The following is a 21858-nucleotide window of genomic DNA, read 5'->3' on the forward strand; positions in this document are numbered from 1 at the left end:
ACGCAGAGGCTGCAGAAGAGACGCAGAGGGCTAGAGAGCCTGTGTAGAGGGTTTCAGGTTGACACAGAGGCTAGGAGGGTTGACGCAATGCCTCAACGAGGCGTTGGATAGACTTTTGTGGAGCAAACTTTCATAACATATGCTTCCGAAGAGAGGTATTATTGCCAGATAAATTTCTTTGTCGGGTGAGCCAGTTTGGCACCCAATTGTACTCAAGAAAATCTACTTAATAATAAAACCCTCAGAACTGCTACATTGGTTTTCCCAAGTTGGGCTTTTTCGGGGATGATTGTCCAAAAATAACGGTCTCCCTTGTGTGTTTGTCTATTTCTTTCAGTTGATGATCTGTAGATGGTTGAGACTGCATTGTGTTTATTTCAGTATTTATATGGTTAAATAATGTGTTGAGTAATTAAACAAGTAGGAGGAATAAACCAGATAGTGCATGAAAATTTCTAACGGGTTAGACTTAGAAATTTCAACATGAGGCCCATTGATCATAATGCTCATAGTAATGAAAGTTTGATTTATGATGATATGATGAGATGGAGGAGCCAAGTGAACTGAATATATATATACAAACAGAATAGAACCAGTAAACCCAAGAAGGAAAGCTAGTCAAAGAAGAGCTATCAGAAGAATTCTTCGGAAGAGTTATCAGAGGTCACTTGGAGATAAGCTAGAGGAAATCTATCGGAAGTTGAGGAAAGCCAAAGAGTAAGAGGAAGAATTCATGGAAAGCCAACAAGACAAGAGAAGCAACTTATCAGGAGGAGTTAAGATATCGATGCTTTATCGGAGAAATTATATCTGCGCTTTATCGACAGCTTGATTATGTGTCACATTGATATCCCTGATAGCGATATGAGTTTGCGGACCCGAAACAAGTCATGAATACATCGTTATGTTATATAGTGTCCACCTCGTTGGGAGTCATATCATGAATCTTAAGGGTTGACATGGCCAGATTGTCGATTGTGATAAACCCCCGAACCGCTAATTGCAATAACATTGCGGACCCCCTGCATCATTATAGCATGACTTAATTAAATATCGCATCTGCTACAGGGTGATATGTGAATATCGGTGATATTGAATATTGCGACTGCGGGATTCTCATGAAGTTGTGATTGCAGGATTAAAGCCATGACGTAGCATTTGGGGACCTCTATTAATATGGATTTTCATAAAGCTGCGATAGCGGGAATCTTATGAACTTACGATTGTGATAAAGTGGTGGACCCAACGGGTTTATCAAAACAGTTCAATATAATATCACAATTGGTAGGGTTAATTGGCCATCGGCTATGTTATGGGCAGAACTTGTAAAAGACCTTTGAAACTTTGATTACGATTGAGGTAGTGATGTGGCATGTGGGACCTCCCTGTGGGTTTAGCCTCTCTTATACTGTTTCCATGAATAATCAAGTCTATGGATGAAAGACTTTTCGATATATTTTAATACTTAAAAGACCTTTGAAAGTTGTGATTACAATTGAGGTAGTGATGTGGCATGTGGGACCTCCCTGTGGGTTTAGCCTCTCTTATATTGTTTCCATGAATAATCAAGTCTATGGATGAAAGACTCTTTGATATATTTTAATATACAAGGCAGTCTCCTTCTAATAAACGTGTCTTTCCAGTCATTGGTGAAACCCATATAAATATAAGTTAAGACGCCTCATTTCTGATCATTGATTGTATGCATCGATCATAGAACAAAACGACAGTTCACAACTCGTTAACATGAAGGAACAGTAGAAAGAAAGCCGAAGGTTGAGTGAGTGCAGAGGAAGCCAAAGATACAACAGAAGACGAAGGTAAAAGCATTCTGTTGACTGGGTTAATCATTGAAATTTCAGACTTATAATAAATCCATAGAAGCACAACCCGCGATCTGTTAAAGAAACTGCATAAGAGAAGGGTTGTTTTATAATTGCACGCACAACCTGAAGCCGCGATAGTCACTCTTCTGAAGCATACTCCTAATGCAGTTATCACGATAGTTGAAACAGAGAGTTGTGTGTGTGCATATCATTTAAGATACATTAACGATTGTGTAAAAACTATTGAAGACCATGGTGTGTTAGTCATCATGATGTGACTTGGAGATTCTGTTTGGGCAATATGAAGAGTTGTGAAGATTTCTTCATATGAAGGTAGATTGTCATTGATGTAGCAGTGAAGTTGTAGATTGATAGAATTCAATGAAGAAGATTTTAGGTGCAGAGAATTACTATCAAACATATCTAGACAAAATATAGCAGTGGGTTGGAGCCCAGAGGGTTGGTACCCTTGAAGGTTGGAGCCTCGAACAAACAAAGTTGGTGCCTTGATGAGATAGGGTCGGAGCCCTTGGGGTTGGTGCCTCAAAATTGGAAGGATTGGTGTACTTGGAGTTGGTGCTCCTAAATCCAAGGGTGGTGCCTTGACAAGACAGGGTTGGTGCCCTAGAGGTTGGAGCATCACAAAAGACCAAGTTGGTGCTTGGCAACGAGTTGGAGCCCTATATATATTGTACCTGATTTATTGTAAAGATTATATTAATAAAAGTATTTATTCCTATTGTTCATTTTGTGTTCTAAATATAATTGATTTAACTGGTAAAAATAACAATTGAAAAGAAATACTGATTCACCCCCCCTCAATTTTTCCAACACTTGGCAAAGTCACACTTTTTCTTTGATTGCCTATTGGATGATCTTGGATGCATTTCGATATTTGGAGCTGAAATTTGATCTTCTTTGGAGGTATCTCTTGATTTGTGGATGGATATATCAAATTGTCATCTTGTAAGTGCTTTTTATTGAAGTTTTGTTCTCGAAAAATATCAAATGTATGGAATTGTTGCAAGTAGATTATTGCTATAGTGTGCCCCAATTGTTGAAGATTAATTTTGAAAGTTATTTGGTTGGCAATTGCATATGTTACTCAGCAGGAAAGGTGATGAATGTTCCTAGTGGATGAAATATTGTTTTTGTTTATAAAACTCCATAAGTTTTGAGTGGGTAATTGTTGAGGTTTGGTAGCGTGGGCATCAACTCTTGACCTCCTTAAGGATGATTTTTGGCAATCTAGAGCATCTAGGACTCCATAAGCCCAAAAGACAAGGCATTGGTCTGAGCCATTTGGTGATCAAACCTTTTTTCTCTCGATAATTTCTCCTCCAAAATTTTGGTTTGCTCTTATTGGATGGCTAGGCTAGGGCATAGAGCGAATTGCATTAGAAGAAGAATTGGTGGATTTTGAGAGCACACACATCAAGCTTAGTGTCTTTTCTACAAGACCTCAAATTTTGGTAGCCATCCCTTGAGTTTACATTCATAAAAATTCTTGCCTTAGGTGTGCTCTAGAAGAGAAACCCTAGCTTGCATTCCTTTGACTTGGGTACTTATTTGAGGGTTGTATGAGCATATTACTCGATAGAGTAAATTATAAGAGGTCCTTTCTTCTCGTTGTCTTGATCTTGGGAGTACCTTTAACCACAATAATTTACAAAACCCTAGGTCTTGTGAAAGATCTTTCTAGGTCTCTTAAAGGGAGCGAAGAGCCTTTTAGAAGTGTCAAAAGTTAAAACATCATATAGAGCTTCTTTTGAGAGATTTTACCTTATCACCTAGTACCATAAACCATAGAAATATCAATCAAATTTGAATATCTATCTATTGGGACTCCTCCCATTGGTGAAAGTCCATCAAGATTCAAGAGTAGGGGACACTGGTTGTGGTGACAATGGGCCATTGTCGCATTGTTATCACTTAGTCTAGCTTTTGTCCTATAGGCTTTCCCTCCTTAGGGCTTGCTAGATTATGTGGTAACACGACCACTTCCTTCTCCACTTGTACAACCCCTTGCACACTAGAAAACTCGGCTTCTTCTCGGTGCAAACCCTTGGCTAAAAAATCAGCTTCTTCAATAGATTTGGGTCCCCTCTAATAACTCGGTCTCTTTCTCCAATATCTTGACCTCCTTCTTCACAAACTCAGTGTCCTTGAATTCCTCTCCCAAAAATTCCTTGTTGTACACATTTCCCTTCTCTTTAGTCTTTGAGCCTCTCACTCGAGAAAATTGCTTTCTCAATCACAATGTATCTTCCACCTCTCTATTAGGATTATTTTATAATTTTATTAAGCCAAATCCCTAACTCTAATCTCCTAAGTGATCAATGGCTAGGATTAGATCGTAAGCCTCACTTGAGATCAATGATACAAATTAGATCTAAGTCATTTAAATAATTAATTTTTTTCTCCTTAGAAACTTGACTTAATAGTCAACATTAATTAATAAATTAATCAATGTATTTTTCCTAAGTTAAACTTAGGAAATTAACTTAGGAAAAAAATCATAATAATCACTTACTCCTCTCAAGCAAGCACCTAAAGAAGCAATCTGACATCTTCTACATACTTGAAAGTGACACCTAGCCTACAGAGGCATCTATCTGAGCTAGTAACATCAACATGCACTTAGTTGGCTTCAAGCTTTACCTACTTACTATTGTTAGATGGAATTATGTTAGAGAACATCTCATGGAAACAAATAATGCAGCTTACAAAACCGAAAGGCACTTGTAATTGTCTTAGGATCTAGGGCCTCAATCATGATATGCTTACCCTATCTTATGTTACTAGATTTCAAATCATTAGAATAAGGAATCCTTCAGTTAAACATTTTTTTTAGCTTGGAAGCTTTATCTTTGTGCTTATGACGTGCCTTCATGCAGGTCTGATTTTCTTAATAAGACTTTTGATTATTTTACCTTGTAAAAAAATGATATCATTTAAATGGCAAGGTTCAACATGTGAGTGATCACCATTTATCTCCTGCATTCCCCTTGGAGCATCCGTTTGAGTTGTCATTAACTGATTTTCCATGCACAATGCAATGAAGACATGAAAAGTAAAATGTGACTTAGATTGTTTGAAACGTCAACCTTTCTTACTGGGTACCAAGTTGTGCATTTAATAAGAAGGAATAATTTCAATACATTGAAGAATATGATTTAATTTATAGATGCATTTGCTGTACCATTAGATGGAGTTACTTGTGATTAGTGAATAAAAGGAAAAATCATGAGTTTTGGTGTTTGGAATCAATTTGCAAAGAGTCCCACCCGTGTTCTAATGTGTTTCAAATTCTTTATTGCAGTTAATGTACAACCTTTATCAGGATCTCCTGCAAATTTTCATGTCTACACGGCATTGCTGAAGCCACATGATCGAATCATGGCACTTGATCTCCCACATGGTGGTCATTTATCTCATGGTTACCAGGTGCGTAATTGTTTTCACAAACAACAAACTATATAACTTTGGTCTTCGTCTTCTTTCCTTCCAATTCAATTTTCATATGGATGTTTTGCGTTCTACATTTACGAGGAAACACAGGTTATAAACTAATATTTTTCACTTTATACCATTAGTATAGCATGATTATTTTAATCTAGCTATATTTTAATCCTCTTTTAATATAGAGAAATAGTGTTTGAAGAAAATGACTAAACTTTTAATTCCATCCCTCAATTTGTATAGTTTGTCGTTTTTATCTAATACGGGTTCTTTTGGAACCCTAAACATGGGGTAAGATTTGAATGATGGATATATAACTCATGAGTTTAAAAAGAGAAAATTTCAATGATACCAACAGTCAAATTGGTAGTGAACGTAAGTAGCAAAGTAAGATAAAACAACCAAAGTGATAAATGCAATCAATTTGCTTTTATGGACGCTACCTTATTTAATTTGTAATATTATTCTGTCTATGTAATACTAAAATTGTCTTTGGGCTTAGTGTTCATGTTCTCGTCATTTAAATAGTCAATTTCGATTTTACCCATGAAACAAAGACTTCCAATGAAACCTCAAGTAATGAAACGAGCTCATTTGCCCAAGAATAAAATGAGTGAGACAATGGGATGGAAATATTTTCTATGAGGAGCCTTCACCACAGTGGTAATAAATTATATCTTTCTTATGAATCAGGTTCACATTTTGTTTTCTTTAATAACACGTAGCAAAAAGGAGAGTGACTCTCGGAATTCATCCTTTGCTCTCGATGATTATTGTGTTTTATGCACAACAGATAATACCTGTTGTAAACAAGAGGGCTGCATTCAGTTTCAACCACTGTCAAATAACTAGGCTATAACTTGAGTCCATGGATCATTTATTTCACTCTTTAAGAAGACAGAAAATACCTCCACAAGAATCTCAACTGTATGACTTTGCCAAGGGAGAATCAATATTGAACGAGCTTGAAGTTAACTATTCATGCTCACCAAGCATTCATCATTATTATCTTTCATGAATTTGGAAATCTATGAATACTTTTATGTATGGGGGAAGGTACTTTTATCACCTGAAGTTGTCCCTTAGAAAATTAACCAAGGGAGGTTGAATGGCCACTAAGGAAAAGCATACCACTGTCACCTACACTACTCTTGCTTCGTAAACTAGTGAATTCTAGTTTCAGGGGAGCATCCCTTGGAAAAATATAGAACTCAAATTGAAATTTTAAGAGTGACCAGTGCCAAGTCCAGCGTATGATAGAGAGGTGGAAATAAGAAAATCTACAAGAGAATCCTGAAGCAAATCTTGCTAATTTGAAGCCTTAAAAAATGAATAAAAAATAAAAGAGGAAATACCTGTTTGAATGAGTATCACAATAGGAAAACTTCATAGACCAAGCAAACTTACTTTTCACCATTCAGAGATGCTGGTTCATAGTTTTAGTACAAATCAAGACAAATTTTCCCCAAGGAACTAGAGGGTACTTAGCATGAAGTCACTGCCGAAGACCTTGTTGACCTAGAAAGCCATCAAACCATAGCTTTTAGATTCTGAATGAGAAGATGATTTTGTAGTAGAAGAACTATGGAGGACTCAAATGGCAGAGATGATTTGCTCCTTTGCTTGCTTCTCCTTTTATGCTTAAATATCAATTCCAGATCTGAAGACTACAAAGCTTTATAAAATTAGGGACGCTTTACTAAAATTAGTGTGATTTACTAGCTTTAGCTAATTCCAAAACTGTCATGCTTTGCTTCACAAAATAAAGATAAGCCTATGAGAATTGGTGCCAATACAAATAAAGTTATCTCATCAATGCACAAATTAACCATAAAATGTTAAAATTGGCAACTTGGGCCAAACTTCATGTGGTCATCTTATTCATGGCTGATAATATTTTTATTAGATTTCTCTCGTTGAGAGGTGTAAGTTCGATATAAAGATCATCCGATTCCGATAAGTATTCATGGAGATATGAATTTATTTTGATTATGGAATTAGTATCAAGCCAACCTACAACTCATGTAGGCTCAGAAGCCCAACAGTTGCATCTATTCAAACATCATCGTTTGTGTATAAAATTATAAATACAAGAGGACTTTTCCTCATTTGCACTCACTCATCTCATCACATCTCTCTCTCTCTACTGCGCATAAAAGAGTCTCTTCTCTACTTCACAGAAAATGGTCTCTCCCTCACACATGTGAAGCCGGAAGTTGCTGAAACTGAAGCTGCAACTGCAGAAGTAAAGTTTGACCTGCGTGGACTAGAAGATCTCCTCATATGGAATGTGCAGTAGGTTCATCTGAACCTCCTCTGGAAGCCGCAACTTTTGGTGGTGGAATCAAGTCAATCCGACGGACAGTTTGCAAGATATCGATTGCCCTAGTTTGAAGGAAGCTGTTGAAACTGAAACTGCAACTGCAGAAGTGAAGTTTGACCTGTGTGGACTAAAAAATCTCCTCATATGAATTGCACTGTAGGTTCATCTAAACCTCCTCTGAAAGCTGCAACTTTTGGTGGTGGAATCAAGTCAATCCGACAGACGGTTTGCAAGATATCAACTGCCCTAGTTTGAAGGAAGCTACTGAAACTAAAGCTGCAACTACAGAAGTGAAGTTTGACTTGTGTGGACTAAAAGATCTCCTCATTTGAACTGCGTTGTAGGTTCATCTAAACCTCCTATGGAGGCCGAAACTTTTGGTGGTGGAATCAAGCCGATCCGACGGTCGGTTTGTGAGATATCGTATGCCCTAGTTTGATGATGAAGTCACTAATGCCGATGTTGTTGATCTAGGGTTTGCTACTGCTGATATGAATCAGATTTATTGTACTATTTCTCTCTGCTGAATTATTGAAGATCAAAGAAGATTTGATCAAAGGGTTTCCCCACACATTGTGGGGTTTGTCCTTGGCTAGTCGCCACATCTTGTGTCTCTTGTCTTGACTTGTTTTCTGTCGACCGTTTAATGTTCTATCTGCACTTTACTTTATGTACATGTGATTGCTAATCTGTGGAATATAATAAGAAAAAGAAGTAAACTGTTATAAGCATAAAACATACCATAACTTAACATAAAAGTAAGCTAAATATTCGTCCAACGAAGGAATCCAGTTTGTTATACTTAGATATTGTTACCACAAAATCTAGCAAGGCCCTAAAGGGAGGAAACCTACTGGACAACTACTAGACCAAGTGACAACAATGGGACTGTTGCCACAAAATCTAGCAGGGGTCCTAGGAGGGGTACCTAAGGGACAACTACTAGACCAAATGGCAACAATGTGACAAAGATCCAATGTCACCTCAATCAGTGTCCCCTGCTCTTTACAAACTTTCACCAATGGGAGGAGTCACAGTATAAGGGAAATCACTCAATGATAAGGTCAATGGCAAGGTGTAAGGTGATTTCCAAATCCCATTCAAAGGAGAGACTCAATAATGGTTTGATTGCTTCAAAGGCAAGATAATGGCTCTCCAAGAAAGGCTTATAAGGAGGCCTACACCTAGGAGGAAAGGATACTAAATACAAGGGATACACCTAAGTTAAAGTCTTCCCAATGGCATGAGAAGGACCTCTCTTAAGGTTCTATAATATAACAATCATATAAAGGTTTGGGACCACAAGTTAGACCTAGGAGAAACCAAGCGAGGCCTAGGGTTTGCAAAATTACAAGAGGAATGATCTTCAATGGGATACCTAGGTCAAGTAAAGATGAGAAATGTCAAAGAATGATTAACTTCCACTGAATTTTCAAGGGCAAATGACCTATGGAAAGCCTCTAACCATAAAAGCTTAAGGTAAAATTGGATATTGGAACTAGGGATCGGGATTTCTCCTAAACTAGACACAGGATTTGCCTCAAATTTGGAGGTAAAGTAGAGGAATCACTAGTGCAGTTGCCTACCAACCCGCTCTTAAAGACACCTCCTAAAGAAATTCACACCAGGTGAACTTCTAGGGTTAGGGCAGAAAATTTGGAAAAGAGAGAAAAGAGAAGGTTCGGGGTTTATCACCTAGGATTAGGACTAATGCCTAGTCAATTGGGAGAAATGGAGTCAAGATTCACTTTGATGAAAGAATTTTGCTCTATCAAGGAGTCCTATGTAGCCTTTACTAAACCTAGGAGGCAACAACTCGACTACAAGAGGAATTTATACTTCATTTAGCAAGAAATGATGGAGTTTCATGGATGCAAGTTCAAACAAGCCTTGAGGAACATTCATTCACATTTGTCTAACATGAAATGTATGCAATATTTCAAAATCCTAGAGTTTTTATGAATTCACATTTTACTAGGGCACATGTAAGATTGTGATTAGATATTCCATACATTAATCATGCAATAAAGTAAATAAATAACATCAAGATAGCACTTACAAGACAAATCAAATATATCCATCCATTATATTTGCAAGTAGAAGCTCCAAGACAAGAGAACAAATATCCCAAACATCAAAATGCATCAAAAACTACCAATTTTGTCCATCAATTGCAGGTTCAGATTTTCACACAAGAAATCCCAATCCAAATGACGATGAGTTACAAATGAGGCTCTTCCTTTATTTATATGAGACTTTAGGAGTTCGATTTGGTCTAATTAGCCTAATAAGCCCCTAAAAATGACTTTAATGTGCGAAATAACATCCCTATTGGTGACAAGCCCACCAAATAGCTCAAAAGTACTCAACCAACCTTCCTAATGAGGCCTAAATGATAAAATAAGGGTGCAAAGGGGTCGTTGGAAGGCATAGATAAGTCTCCAATGTGCCAAGATGAAACGAAGGGCTCTAAAAAATGATGTTCGAGGAGTTGGCCCCTTGATTTCCAAGAAAAACATTTATGGTGCTCCCAAGTGGCTGTGGGAGACACTGAATGGTCTCATGGGTCTCCAACTGGATCAATCATGTCGATGCTACATCAGTAAGGGCTAGAATGATGACACATGCCCTCTCATGTCTCTCTGGATGAGACAAAACCCTGCCTGGGCCCTAGGCCCTAGATCAGCTGCCAAGTGTCCTGGTGCAAGTATGTGGTCGGTTGGGCAACGTGGTCCAAGTGCATCATCATCTTTGTATGGCTGGGGCACAAACAAGCAATATGTGGTGTTGAAGAAGCCCATGGCATGGAAATCAATGCTTTGTTGTGGTGGAGGCCCATGGCTCTCAACGCTCACCCTACAAGTGCCATTATGACCCTCTGAAGGGCTTGGACCTCGTATAGGGAGACCAAGTCCAAATGGAGACCCACCTACAATCCTGTATAAGATCCAATGCATCTCCTTGCCTTCCAGTACAACAATTCATTAGTTCAATTGAGTAAATAAGCTTGCAAACTAGGGGCAATAGTGGACACTTTAAAGTTTTAGAAAATCAGAAAGCCAAAAATATTTTCTTATGTTGACAATTACTTGTGATATTCTTATATTCTTATTGTTTGACGGAAAATTCTCTTCTATGGACACAAGTGAACTCTCTAGATCTAGTGGCTTGATCTAGAAACAACAGAGACCAAAGACTTGTGCTTTCCTTAGAGAAATTATAATATGGAGGACAGACCTACCTGGAGTCCAATGCAAGTCCTCCTTTTCTCTTGGCTTGTAAGATCCAACTCTAGCTCCAAATGCTATAAGTGGAACCTGCAAAACAACTATAACAAGCAAGAGAACTACAAGATACAAATAACATAGACTAATATCTCTAATCAATGAGTTAAGAAAGCATTGAAATACATATGCATCAAATAGACACAAGTATAGGAAAACAAAGCTTTTTGTATTAATGAAATGTAGGAGAAGATTACAACCATTTTATAGATCTTGACCATGTAGATGTCTCCCACCTAACATGTCCTTCCTTAGCCACAAAGAAAGCCTTCAATCACAACTCAAGGATGGTAATGGATCCTTAGGTAAAAAGAAACAACATTAGGGCATAGCTAAGAGTCTCCAAAAGCCAACCTAGACTCTATGGGAGGTAGTGAATTTATAGGGTAAAAAGGGTAGTTTGGTTTTTACCATTCTAGGACTTACATCCACATATAAGGGAGGATAAGCTCTAGGGATAAAAGATAAGACCCAAGCATAGGAGTTCGAGATTTCAATCAATAGTAAATGGTTAAAACTACCTTAGAAGCTTCTAGAAAGATAAGATTTGAAATTATTTCTAATTTTTACCGAAATTCAAGAACCATCACACCTGCAGTGAAGGCAACATGCATTGGTCAGTGCAGTTGCTCAATTATGCAACATGCAACAGTGCATGTTGCTAAAAGGGAAAGTGCGACGGGTCCAAAAACTACGGTTTTGAGCTGATTAACCTAGAAAACTTGGACTTTTTGGAGAGATAATGCTTAAGGCTTTGCAAAGGGATGATTGCAAGGTGCCAATGATGTTGATTGATCTGGTTTCCAGGCCATTTGAGTAGATGTGACAAAATGACTTGTAACACTTATTAACTTTTCTTTATGTTCTTTTTTTATCTTCTTCTCATCAAACAATCGTCAAATCAAAAGCATGAAGATCAATGACACCAGAAGTAAGCATGTAGCTATAAAAACCCCTATATAGGGGAAAACCTAGTCAAACTCATCCATTAATAGATTCAAATCAAATTGAGACAAACCAAGACCTTAGCCCTGACCAAAGACCTTCCTCCTCCACCAAGTCAGCCTTCCAAGATGATTATGCAAACTTTAGTAGTCTCTTCTTGTCCACCAGCTTCAATTCAGCTACAACATAGAAATTCAGCCCTCCAACTTCCAGAATTTTGGCCCTACTGTGGGGAAATTCGGTGATCCTGAATCCTACTGCAACAGCTGATAATGTTTCTTCTATTTGTTAAATTAATCAAAGAAATTACTTATAGTTTCCTACAACAAATATCGAAACATATACATTGCAGCCTTCACAAATACAATACTGCGGAAGAAATAAAAACATTGGAAGAATAGATATGCACACATAATAAACACCGTTATTTTTGAGCCAATTTCCCTGGAAAAACCCAACTTGGGAAAACCGGTGTAGCAGTTGAGGGTTTTATTATTATGCAGTAGTAAATCTGAGTACAAATCTATGGAAGCTCAAATCTAGCTTTGCATACAAAGAAAATGACTAACAGAATTCTAGTGAGAAAAATCTCACTTCCATTGGTGATCCGACACTGACCTTAGCTCAATATGAGCTGCTCCTTGCTGCCTCTGCGTCACCCTACACAGATCTGCGTCAGCCTTGCTTTGACGAGCGTCTATCTTACTTTTTTGATCAGTTGCTACTCTGGAACCTTGATCTTTTGGCCTCTGAACTCCCACTCCGAACTCCGACTCTTGCCTCTGAATCTCGACTTCTCCTCCACAAAATACGGATCTCCCTCTGAAGCTCTACATTGCCTCTCTGCACTGCATCAATCTTTTTGTGGAGTACGTTGTCTCTCTGCTATCCACTCACCGGACTAGAAAAACTTCCTTTCGGCCTTACTATCCTTGCCCCTCTCTCACTACTTCGAAACTACTGAATCACCTCTAGAAACACACAACTGCTATTTTGGAGTTCGATTTCCAGGCAATGTCGAATTCCTTGCTCCTCAAGTGTGTTCTCCAACCCCCATCGAATTTCTTCTTATAATCTCTCGTTGAGGCTTCAACGACCAAGATTAAAACATAATCGTTGGCTAAGATTAACTAGAAATCGATAGTCTTCTTCTAGAAGATTCTCACCATGACTTAATTAATACCCTTAAATTGATCAGTTTTCCTAAGTTTAGACTCAAGCACCATTAAAGAAAGATTAATTAAGTCGTTTCTAGGTGGAATTTCTAGAAACAATTTCTGGGTTTTGGAGAATACATGTATTCTAGCCTCTCCACAAAGTTTTGTGGCTAGAACACATTCAATGCTACAAAAGTCAACATACGTCAGATCTGAAATTTTTAGTCCTCCAACAATAACCCAGAAACTCGCACGTGTGGCAGAAAAGAGGAAATTTTGACTTCTTCTTACTTGACAAAGGTCTCCTTAGGTACTTCACTCTTCTTTTTCTTCTCCAGCAATCACAGATCGAACTTGCTTTCTTGTGTGCTCCAAATGAGGTCGAGGTGTTGTCTATATATAGTGCTTTTGAGTGTTCGAATTCTCCTAATGAGGCTGACTTGTCTTCTTTGAAGCCGACTTGGTGGAGGCGGCCTAAATGACTCATTTTATACGAAAATAAATTTCTTTCCTAATAGACAAAGCCCAAGAAGGGTCTATTACATGATGACATGGACAAAAACTCTTGAAATAAACCCTAGAAGCCTACACTGGAGGCTTTGACCTAAAAATAAAGTAATAGTGTGAAACCCATGCTAATAAATAATTTTTTTTACAAATAAATCTCTTTTTTCTTTCTTTTAACAAATCTTTTACATCATGACTCAAGTACGATTATGAAGACCGACACTAGTTACATTCTTCAACGCTCCCTCTTAACTAGGGAGGTATTCATAATTCCATATATACAAAGGTACATGGAAGATATCAAAATGATATGCTTTATGAAGAGTCACAACACACATAGTGCTATAGATTAAATACTTGACCAAGGTATCTAACCGGGTGGGACTAAGGTGTGGTACAAGCTTCAATCACTCTAGGTACCATCAGGCTTCTACTCTAACACCAACCTGGGGATCTAGGTGCATATCCAAGGTCAGAGCTCCAAGACCAATGCCACCCTCCCTACTTTAGGATCAGGACATGAACACATAGGTCAGCCAGATGTCCTCCCAAGCATTTTGTTGCACCAAGATGCTTCATCTCTCCTTATCAACTAAATCAGATATACACCAATCCAAGCATGCTTCAAAATGTTCAACCTATTTATGAAGAGATCTTGCACAATCACAACCCTAATTAGTAATAAACTTTTAAATATATATAAGTAAACAAAAACCTTTAGGGTCCTCAATCATTCTGATGCTACTTAGATCATTATCAAATTCTCCAAATACATCACATCGGAAGCTTTCTTCAACTTCTTCAACAACACCAAACACAGCCTTAGTACTTCTCAACTCAATCAAGTCTTTTGTTTGCAACTTCATGAATCACGAACATCCATCTGTAGTACTTTCATTCATTCTTTGGTCTCATTCTTTCTTCAAGATATTTACTATAATATGCATCCCCTCTTAACTGGAGAGATATATCCTTTCTTTCATCCAAGCTCCCTCTCAACTTAAGTAGATCAACAACTTCATATCATCGAAGAAACTTCAACCTTTCAGGAGAATCATTCTTTCTCATAGCAACAAGGTTCTCTATTCATCTTTTATGTCATCATTATTCTTACAACTTCCTTTATCTATTATCATCATCATCATTGTCAAGTCATATTCCATTATGAACATTGTTCAACATCTTGAAAATTATGTACTTGCAAGTCTTCAACAAGTATAACCAAGTACAAATATACAGAAGCATGAAGTTAACTATATCAAAATTATGTTATTACAATGGAAGCATCCAAATAAATCACGTTGGAAGCTTTCTTCTTTAACGTCATCAACAACACTAAACACAACCTCATTACTTTTCAACTCAATCAAGTCTTTTGTTGCAACTTCATGAATCACGAACATCCATCTGTAGTACTTTCATTCATTCTTTGGTCAAATTCTTTCTTCAAGTTATTTACTATAATATGCCTTCCCTCTTAACTGGGGAGATATATCCTTTCTTTCATCCAAGCTCCCTCTCAACATAGGTAGATCAAGAACTTCATATCATCGAAGAAACTTCAACCTTTCAGGAGCACCATTCTTTCTCATAGCAACAAGGTTCTCTATTCATCTTTTATGTCATCATTATTCTTACAACTTCCTTTATCTATTATCATCATCATCATTGTCAAGTCATATTCCATTATGAACATTTTTCAACATCTTGAAAATTATGTACTTGCAAGTCTTCAACAAGCATACAAATATACGAAGGCATGATGTTAACTATATCAAAATTTTGTTATTACAATGGAAGCATCAAATAATCAACTTTAAACATCAAATACCTAAGCCTAGTTAGGTTCATAGTCAACAAGGGTTACATCTTTTGGACTTCAACAATATGCTAGGGTTTTGTGCAAGCCCTAAATATACACAACCAAATCAAGTTAGCAAGCAATCATAGCAGTTTGCATCTCGGGCTTCAACATTATGCCCTAGAATTTTATTTTTTCACAAACCCTAGATTCCATCACCAAGACTTAAAGTCTTAGATATCTTCAACAAAATCAAGTTAGTAATCATATTATACATCTAGGGTTTCAAAAATATGCCCTTAGAATTTTCATGTCAAACTCTTCTAGTGTTTTGTTACAAACCCTAGATTTCATTAAACTAAAGCATGAATAATAATCAAGTTATCATTCTATCATTTCATATCATGCGTTTCGTTATATCAATCTCTCACTAAGACTTTATTGTAAACCCAAGTTGTAAACATCAAACTCCAAAATTAGATATACAACAATTTTGACTAGGCTAGGGTTTAAATCATATGGGAGCAAAGTTTCATTTCTAGGATCTTATATTAATTATAGTAAAGGTTTTATCATAAACCCTCATTAACCAAACCGTAAAAATCTAGGATTTCATCTAACAACAACAAACTTTTAAAGAGGCTAGGGTTTTACCATAACATTACTGAAACCCTAAACATTAAGAGTAGGATTTCATTATGAGTTATAAACCTTTATCAACCAACCCTAAGTGGACTAGGGTTTCATCATGATTGTTAACATACCCTAAGCATAAAAAGGGCTAGGGTTTTACAGTGAACCCTAAGGTTAGGGTTTTACAAAAAATGAACAAAATGACAAGAGATAGTATGACAAGGGTAGATTCAATCTAGCGATTAATCACCCTAACAAGAATATTTAAGATTCAAAACCCTAGACATAAGAGAGTTAGTAATATAGAACAAATTTCAAATTTCAAATGATCATACCTTTTTGGATGAAGAAAACCTTGCGACGAATCTTATGGTGTAAAACGTACCTTGAGTTGTTCTTTACCAAACCTTGTAGGACATCATTTTCTCTGAAAGGCTTCCTTTGCAATAGAGCTTCTTTCATGAATCAAGTCTTGCTTTTGAAGTTTCCTCCATAACCTTAGTGTATTCCACAAGCTTTACTACCAAAGATAATAGAAAGGAAGGATTATGAGTAAACAAATCTAGATGCATAGAGAAAATCAAAGCATGAAAGAGGAAATATAGTATAAGATACTTATCTTTGGTAAAATGGTGAAGGCTCCCTCTTAATCCAATATTTATGAGGGATACAACTTATCAAGACATATTAGTTCTATGAATCTCTAGAAATCAAAACATAAAAGAAAACCTTTCAAAACTTAAAATAGTAGACTTACAAGGATATGTAAGAGAAAACTTAATAGTATAAGTCTTTGACTTTGGATTCTTCAGTCTTGTTCTTCTTAGGTGGAGCTTCATTGACAACTGCCACATTTTCTCTTCTCTTCTTGTCCCTTGGATTTTCAGGACATTGATTCTTGTAGTGTCCCATCTTATGACAATTGTAACATTCAATTTTGGATAGTTAAACCTGTTGATTTGTGGTAGCATCGGATGTGCTCTAGCCATGAAAATTGGTGGAGAGGCTAAGACACATAAGATCTCCAAGACCCAAAAATCGTTTGGGGAAATTCCAGCAAGATGGAGAGATATTAAAATAATTAATATTTTTAATGGGGTTCCTAAGTATAAACTTAGGAAAATTATAATATTAATGTGTATTAATATAATATGGGTGAGAAAGTTCTAAATAACGAGGATCAAGCCAAATCTAATCTTAGCAGTTGATTAGGGACTTGATCTCGTTCGTTGAAGACTCAATAGGAAAAGTATAAGAGGAGGCTTGAGGGTCAGCTGGAGATACACCAAGTTGATCAAGAATTCGACTTTCTGGGGCAGGGTTTGCTGAGAAATCGAGTTAGCTATCTGTTGCAGCGAGGGCAGTTCGATAGAAGGCCGAGAATACATATCAGAGAGGCAGAGAAAGTGCCAGAGAGATAGCGTAGAGCCTAGGAAGGTTGACGCAGAGGCAACCAGGATTGACGCAGAGGCTGAGGAGGCCAGCACAGAAGACGCAGAGGGCCAAGAGGCTGACACAAAAGGCCAAGAGGCTGACACAGAGGCAACAGAGGCTGCGTAGAGGCTAGCAGAGCTGACGTTAGGTTGAAGAGGCAACGCTGAGGAATTTTCATGGGGCAGACTGGGAGCTGAGAGGTAGACATAGAGCATAAGAGGTTGATGCAGTTCCAGAGAGAAGTTTGGAGCATCTTTCGCTTTCCAGCTAAGGAATTGTCGAAGTTGTTGTGGGACCAACCATCCAGTTGCTGATTAGCTGGAATATCTATCTTCGAGGAGAGGTACTTCTGCCAAGGAAATCTTTGAAGGGTGAGCCATTTCTGGCACCGTAGTTGTATTTAGAAACCGCATAATAATAAAACCCTCATATCTGTTGCACTGGTTTCTCGCATTGGGTTTTTCCGGGGACAATTGTCCAAAAATAATGGTGTCCCTTGTGTGTTTGTCTCAGTTATTTTAGTTGTTGATCTGTATATGTGTTAAGGTTGCATTTGTGTTTATTTAGGTATTTATATTTATAAATAACTTGTTAATGGAAGTAGGAGATAATAAACCAGATAATGCAGTAGGGATTTCTGATGTGTTAGAAATTTCAACATGGTATCAGAGCATTGCAGATCACAGGAGGATTGAAGGTACTAGCAGAAAATCTGAAATTTGCAACAGTAGCAGTTGTCCTGAGAGACAACGTTGTTCCAGAGTCGGAGAAGGCAGAAGGAGGAGTGACGCAGTGCAAAAGAGGTGACGCAGAGGTTCACACAATGCCTGCATCAGCATTTCGAGCTAGGAGGATGGTCAACGCAGAGGCAGAGAGGGGTAGATCAGACCTATGCAGTGCCCAGTCATCTTTCTTAGCTAGGAAGGATCGATGCTGTAGCCAGGAGGAGTAGATTTTTCCTTTGCCGGGATTGTGCAGAGCCTGAAAGGCTCAATTTTTTCAGTTGTCGGGGCTTGGGGAGCTATGGGCATATTGTGATTTGAGGAGCTGGTGGGATGCTTTTTTGTCGATACAAAATAGTGTCTTAAGGAGAGAGAACCAAGGTAGAGGGAATCACTACCTCGACGGATTTCTAGCCAACGAATCCATATCCGTGTTGCAGCGGCAAAGGAGGATTGGAGAGGATTAGTTCGATAGTTGGCAAGAGGATTTCCAGGAGGGAAGTCGAGACTCAGAGGGAGTCTAGAAGAGGAGCAGAGATGGTAGTCAATGGATTGAGGGATTGGGACAGATTGGACGAAGCTTCCAATTTTGTCATCTGGAAGGCCAGGATCCTGGCAATCCTAGACAAACATCGCGTCAAGGACTTCGCCTTGAAAACAGTAGTTGTCCCAATTGATCTGAATGCTAATGAGAAGTATGAGGAGGCTGAATCAAAGGCAAAAGTTTGCTCTTAGACAGGGTCAAAGATCATGTCATACCACATATTGCTGAGAAGAACACAAGGAGGGAGATGTGGGAGGCACTGACCACCTTATACTAGGGCTCTTCCATGCAGAGGAAGATGCTATTGGAGAATAAACTGAGGTCATATCAGATGTAGAAGGGAGAGCAGATAGATTCATTCCTTCTCAGGTTGCAGGAGATTCGTGACCAACTTACTTCTGTGGGGTCTACACCGGATCTAGAGTTTATGGTCAGGACTGCCCTGAATGCAGTCTCCGAGGAGTGGGAGACATTTGTCCAAAGTATTTTGGGCAGGGCTAATGTTATGAATATAATTCATAATAAGTAAATAAACAAAATAAATGTAAATTATAGATTTGAGGCTTCTGTGATCTGCATTTTGTGTAGTGATGTCTTCTAGAGTTATCGGATTCATGTTTTTTTGTATCGACGTTTCAAACCAACCTCTGTGGTTCATCATTAGGATCAAATGTGTGAAAAAGTCAGAGATTAATGGGGTAATAAATAGAGGAGAGGGTTGGGATGGTAATGCATGGAGCCGTCAGGTTTGATAATGTTATGAAACAAATTTAGTTTAATTAATTAAATTTTACTTTTAAGTTTTTTTATTTATTTATTGATGATTATTAGTTTATTTGATAATTGTATGTTTAGTTCTTGATTAAAAGATTAATATTAATTGTTAAGATAATATATTGTTGATGGTTGTCCATTAACTAAAAGGTTTTTGTATTAATTAGTTTTGTTGACATTAAGATTATTAATGTTAAATTTACTTTGTATTGACGTTAATGTTTTAAATGTTGCAAGATTTTTATTTTATAATTAAAACATTAATGTCAATACAAAGTAAACTTAACATTAATAATCTTAACGTCAACAGAACTAATTAATACAAAAAACTTTTAGTTAATGGACAAGCATCAACAATATTATATCATAACAATTAATATTAATCTTTTAATCAACAACTAAACATACAATTATCAAATAAACTAATAATCATAAAAAAAAAACTTAATAATAAAATTTTATTACATTTAATTAATAAAATGGTGATCTTGAACAAGCATATGGTGCATTCAAAATTGTACTAGATGGACAGGCTAATAATATTCTTGCTCTTCTTGGACGGGCATGTGTACAATTCAACTGCGGACGATAGACCGAGTCATTGGAGTTTTATAGGAAATCTTTGCAAGTTTAACCCGGGTGCCCCGCAGTGGTGAGACTTGGTTTAGGTCTGTGTCCGTACAAACTGGGTCAGTTCAGGAAAGCCAGACAAGCTTTTGAGTGTGTTTTACAGCTAGATCCTGAAAATGTGGAAGCTTTGGTGGCACTTGGAATAATAGATTTGCAAATGAATGAATTAGAAGACATTCACGAAGGAATCGAAAAAATGTGGAGGGCCTTTGAGTTATATCCATACTGTGCAATGGCATTAGATCAATTAGCCAACAATTTTTTCTTCACGAGGCAACATTTTCTTGTAGAATAGTTAACTAAGACTGCTCTTGCTTCAACGAATCATGCCTTGATGAAATCTCATTCTTATTATAATCTTGCACGGTCTTATCATAATAGGTTGATTATGAGACTGCATTTGCCCATTTTTCTGTGTCATAGGGGCTCTAGAGCTCCGTCCCCGAATATCTGTAGGTCTTCTACCACGGTATCCACTGGCTCCCTTGATTCTCACCGTGGCCCTGACCATGCCTCTGCGACGACAGTCCCTGCTATTGTCCCCATTGTCTGCACCGTTCAAACAGCCCCCGATTGTTGCGTCTATCCAACCCTGACCATCGGGCCATCCGCTGCCAAACAAACAAAATTAAGCACGACTGTTCCGGCTGGCCTGTCTACACCGTCGATTCCACTATCTACTCGTTAAATAGCACGTTTTCGTCTTCGAAGCCACGGATCAAAAGGTGTGACCTCTCCATCTATCACATTCAACATAACATTTCATAACATTAATATTAATATTAATGAATTCATAATAATAATAATATATTATTAAAAAATATATATAATATATATTATTATTAAAAAAAAATTAGAGTTATTAAAAAAAATTAGAGTTATAAAAAAAATTTAGAGTTATTAAAAAAAAATAGATAACCTTGGATTCAAGACAATGTTACCAAGCGAATTATATAGGTAGAGGTGCCAACGGCGTCGAGTTACATCTGCTAAGATGACAAATGCAAACTAAAGGAAACCGCCGACAATAAGCTTTGAGGACAAAGCTTCTGAAGGAAGGGGCTATGTTATGAATATAATTCATAACAAGTAAATAAATAAAATAAATGTAAATATTAAATAATCAAATATTGATTATGTTAAATAGTCATTAAGTTAAGTGAAAAGGCATGTCTAAAAGACATGCCCAGTCACGAAAGGACACCTGCTTAGGTATATATATGCAGGTCCTCATTGTAACATTCATCACTTATACATTTTTATATATAATAAATTATTATTACAAAATACCTCTTGTGTATTTTTACTTAAAGCCAACAAGCTATCAGTTTTGATGCTTCAGCTACTCTTCCCAGTTGGGAGGAGATGTGGGCAGCTCTTCGCCAGGAAGAGATAAGAAGGATGACCAATTCGGGGAGTAGTGGCAAGGGAGGTCGAATCAAGAAAGAGGAGGAGGATGCAGCTCTAGCATCTACAAGACAGCAAGGAAAGAGGAAGAAGAAGGACATCTCCAAGGTTAAGTGCTTCCATTGTGGGGATCTAGGACATTATGCATCCCAGTGTTCGAGGAAGAAAAAAATGGAGAGGCTTCTAATTTAAAAGCAGCTCCAGCTAAGGCGGAGAAAGAGGTCGAGGCTGATGATGATTATGCCATGAGTGCTCATGCATCTCTAGAGAAGAGGTGGGGTGACATCGAGTTGTAGTCGAGAGGACTACATGCTAGGGGCAGGATCCTTGAGGTACTCAAACTCTTGGATCACATTCGGCTACGGGAGCCCTTAACGACGATAGCATGATGACAGGTGTTGGGTGGAGC

General features: G+C 37.6%; 1 protein-coding gene across 1 annotated transcript in view; it reads left to right on the forward strand.

The window, feature by feature from the left end:
* The window catches only part of LOC149212144 (serine hydroxymethyltransferase 1, mitochondrial-like), a 207913-nt gene that overhangs the window by 97568 nt on the left and 88487 nt on the right, over positions 1-21858 (forward strand). The window contains exon 6 of the mRNA XM_089391734.1: positions 5149-5273. Coding sequence (XP_089247860.1) covers positions 5149-5273 — 125 coding nt within the window. The remainder of the gene's footprint in view (positions 1-5148; positions 5274-21858) is intronic.

Source organism: Pinus tabuliformis, chromosome 1_1, assembly GCF_031772625.1.
Source record: "Pinus tabuliformis cultivar Carrire ecotype Pingquan chromosome 1_1, CPIR1, whole genome shotgun sequence".
Taxonomy (NCBI): Eukaryota; Viridiplantae; Streptophyta; class Pinopsida; order Pinales; family Pinaceae; genus Pinus; species Pinus tabuliformis.